Source organism: Cantharellus anzutake (genome assembly GCF_015039405.1).
Source record: "Cantharellus anzutake strain C23 chromosome Unknown EI90scaffold_1, whole genome shotgun sequence".
Classification (NCBI taxonomy): domain Eukaryota; kingdom Fungi; phylum Basidiomycota; class Agaricomycetes; order Cantharellales; family Hydnaceae; genus Cantharellus; species Cantharellus anzutake.
The window spans coordinates 1976986-1978789 of record NW_024066951.1 but is presented as its reverse complement, the minus strand read 5'-3'; the positions used below and the strand labels follow the sequence as shown (position 1 = coordinate 1978789).

The 1804-nt window shown below is 51.1% G+C and overlaps 1 protein-coding gene across 1 annotated transcript; it reads right to left on the bottom strand.

The window, feature by feature from the left end:
* Positions 1-1076, bottom strand: EI90DRAFT_3114802 (uncharacterized protein; the record flags this gene model as incomplete). The annotated part of the gene is made up of 2 exons (XM_039062713.1): positions 1-447; positions 834-1076. The coding sequence occupies 2 exons, from the start codon at positions 1074-1076 to the stop codon at positions 1-3; spliced, it is 690 nt and encodes a 229-aa protein (XP_038923991.1).
* Between the last annotated feature and the right edge of the window lie 728 nt (positions 1077-1804).

The following is a 1804-nucleotide window of genomic DNA, read 5'->3' as shown; positions in this document are numbered from 1 at the left end:
CTAATTTGGAGCTAGGCCCTGCCACATCAGTGGTTCCATGAGCACTTTAGTTGCTTTCTGTTTGTGGTAGGCTTTTGGATCAGAGGGAAGTGTAGACAGGCACATTGTTTGGGAATTGCTGTCTGACATGGTGGGAGAGACATCGCGAGATGGTGAACCCTCAGCAGACCCAGGCTGGGAATCCTCCTTACTTCCATCTGAGGGAATAGCGGCAGCTTGAGCCCTTTTTGCAGCAAGGTTTGCTTTCCTTGTTTCGGCTGCTTTGCGGCTGCGCTCTTGACTCCGTTGCTTCTGGTTCAGGGTGGGTTGACGAGGAATAGCAGGCTCAGCCATGTTTGTTGGGTCAACTTGCTTGGGTTTAGAATTGCCAGTTTGTGTGCGGGTGTTGAGACCTTTAGGAGGGACTTGAACAGCAGGAGTGCAGAATAAAAATAGAATTAGTTGAATCTAAATAGCGATTCAAACTCCGACCTTCAGAAAGAATGTCAGACTCCCTGAGCCTAGCACTGCATGGGTGCATCTTCTGTTGGTTCTGCAAGCAGCCATCCTCTCAGCAAGGTGGTGGCCTGAGTAATCATATCTGGTGCAGCAAAAAATGTTGGGAAAAAGAAAAGCGAGAAATACGAGTCTTGGCTCATCGCATTGCATCAAATTCAGGCAGACACAATATAACAGGCAGTAAGTAACTGTCTGATAATGAAACTGATCACTCACTGAAGCGTTCTGGCATTCCAGATGGGCCCCATCATCCACAATCAGGAGGCCGAGGCGGAATGGACAGCCACCCCCCCCCAACCCAACCCAATGGCCAAGATGAGGCCCATGATACCCACAGCAGTGGAGTTGATACCGATGACAGCCAGGATGGCACCCATAACAGCAGAGATGACACTCAGAATCTTTGGAGCAATAGTGGCTGTTAGAATGGGCTGATTCAGACGACTCCAGAGTGGAATCAGAGACTGAGCATGGAAGGACCTCGGCCTCAGCGACTCAGGCAGAGCACTGTGCCATTGCTGGTTGTCCTGGGGGTCCCTAATTTCGGATGTAGCAGAGGGAAAGTCTCTAGGGGGCATTTCAGGTCGATTTCGGACTGAGGTTACAAGTTACTATGCACATTGTATATAATGAGGGGTCTGGAATCAAAAGGAGTGAGGGTACTCTGAAAGGAGACAAAGGGAGCTGAAAGGAGGGGCAACACCGAGGGTCAAGGGTTTGACTCAATGGTGTTTCCCAAAGGAGGAGTGAAGGGCCAAGGCCCAAGGAGGAAGGAAGGAGGTTGGGAGTGGGGAATGGCTGACTGACTGAATAGAAAGGAAGCAGCAGCCCAAATAGGAATGAGGGAGAATAGCGGAATTGAATGGAGCAATGCAATAGTTGCAAGGTCCAACATAAGTCCGGAAAGCCCGAACTCGGAAGTTAAACTCCGGAATATTGGCAAACATAATTAAATGGAATGAGCTAACCAATACAATGGATATAAGCGGAGGTGGGGTCAAAGTCCGAGGTTGGAGCTAAGACCGGAGGTTCCAGAAACAGAGATGCGAACGGGATTCCGGAGTGGAGGTCCAGAGTTGGGAGCATAGGTGTTGCATGCTCGTCTGGAAGTGTCAGGGCACACACCCTGACTAGCCTGGACCCGGACCCGCGTCCAGACCCGCTTCCACCTGCCGCACTTCCCGCATGCGCGCACACTCCACGCGCTGCATGCTCCGGACCCGGTTCCTACCCCTTCATGTGACTTCCGGGTATCCCCAGAAGTTTTGCTGATATTGTGGCCACTGTGGGAAGATGAGAAGTTAGC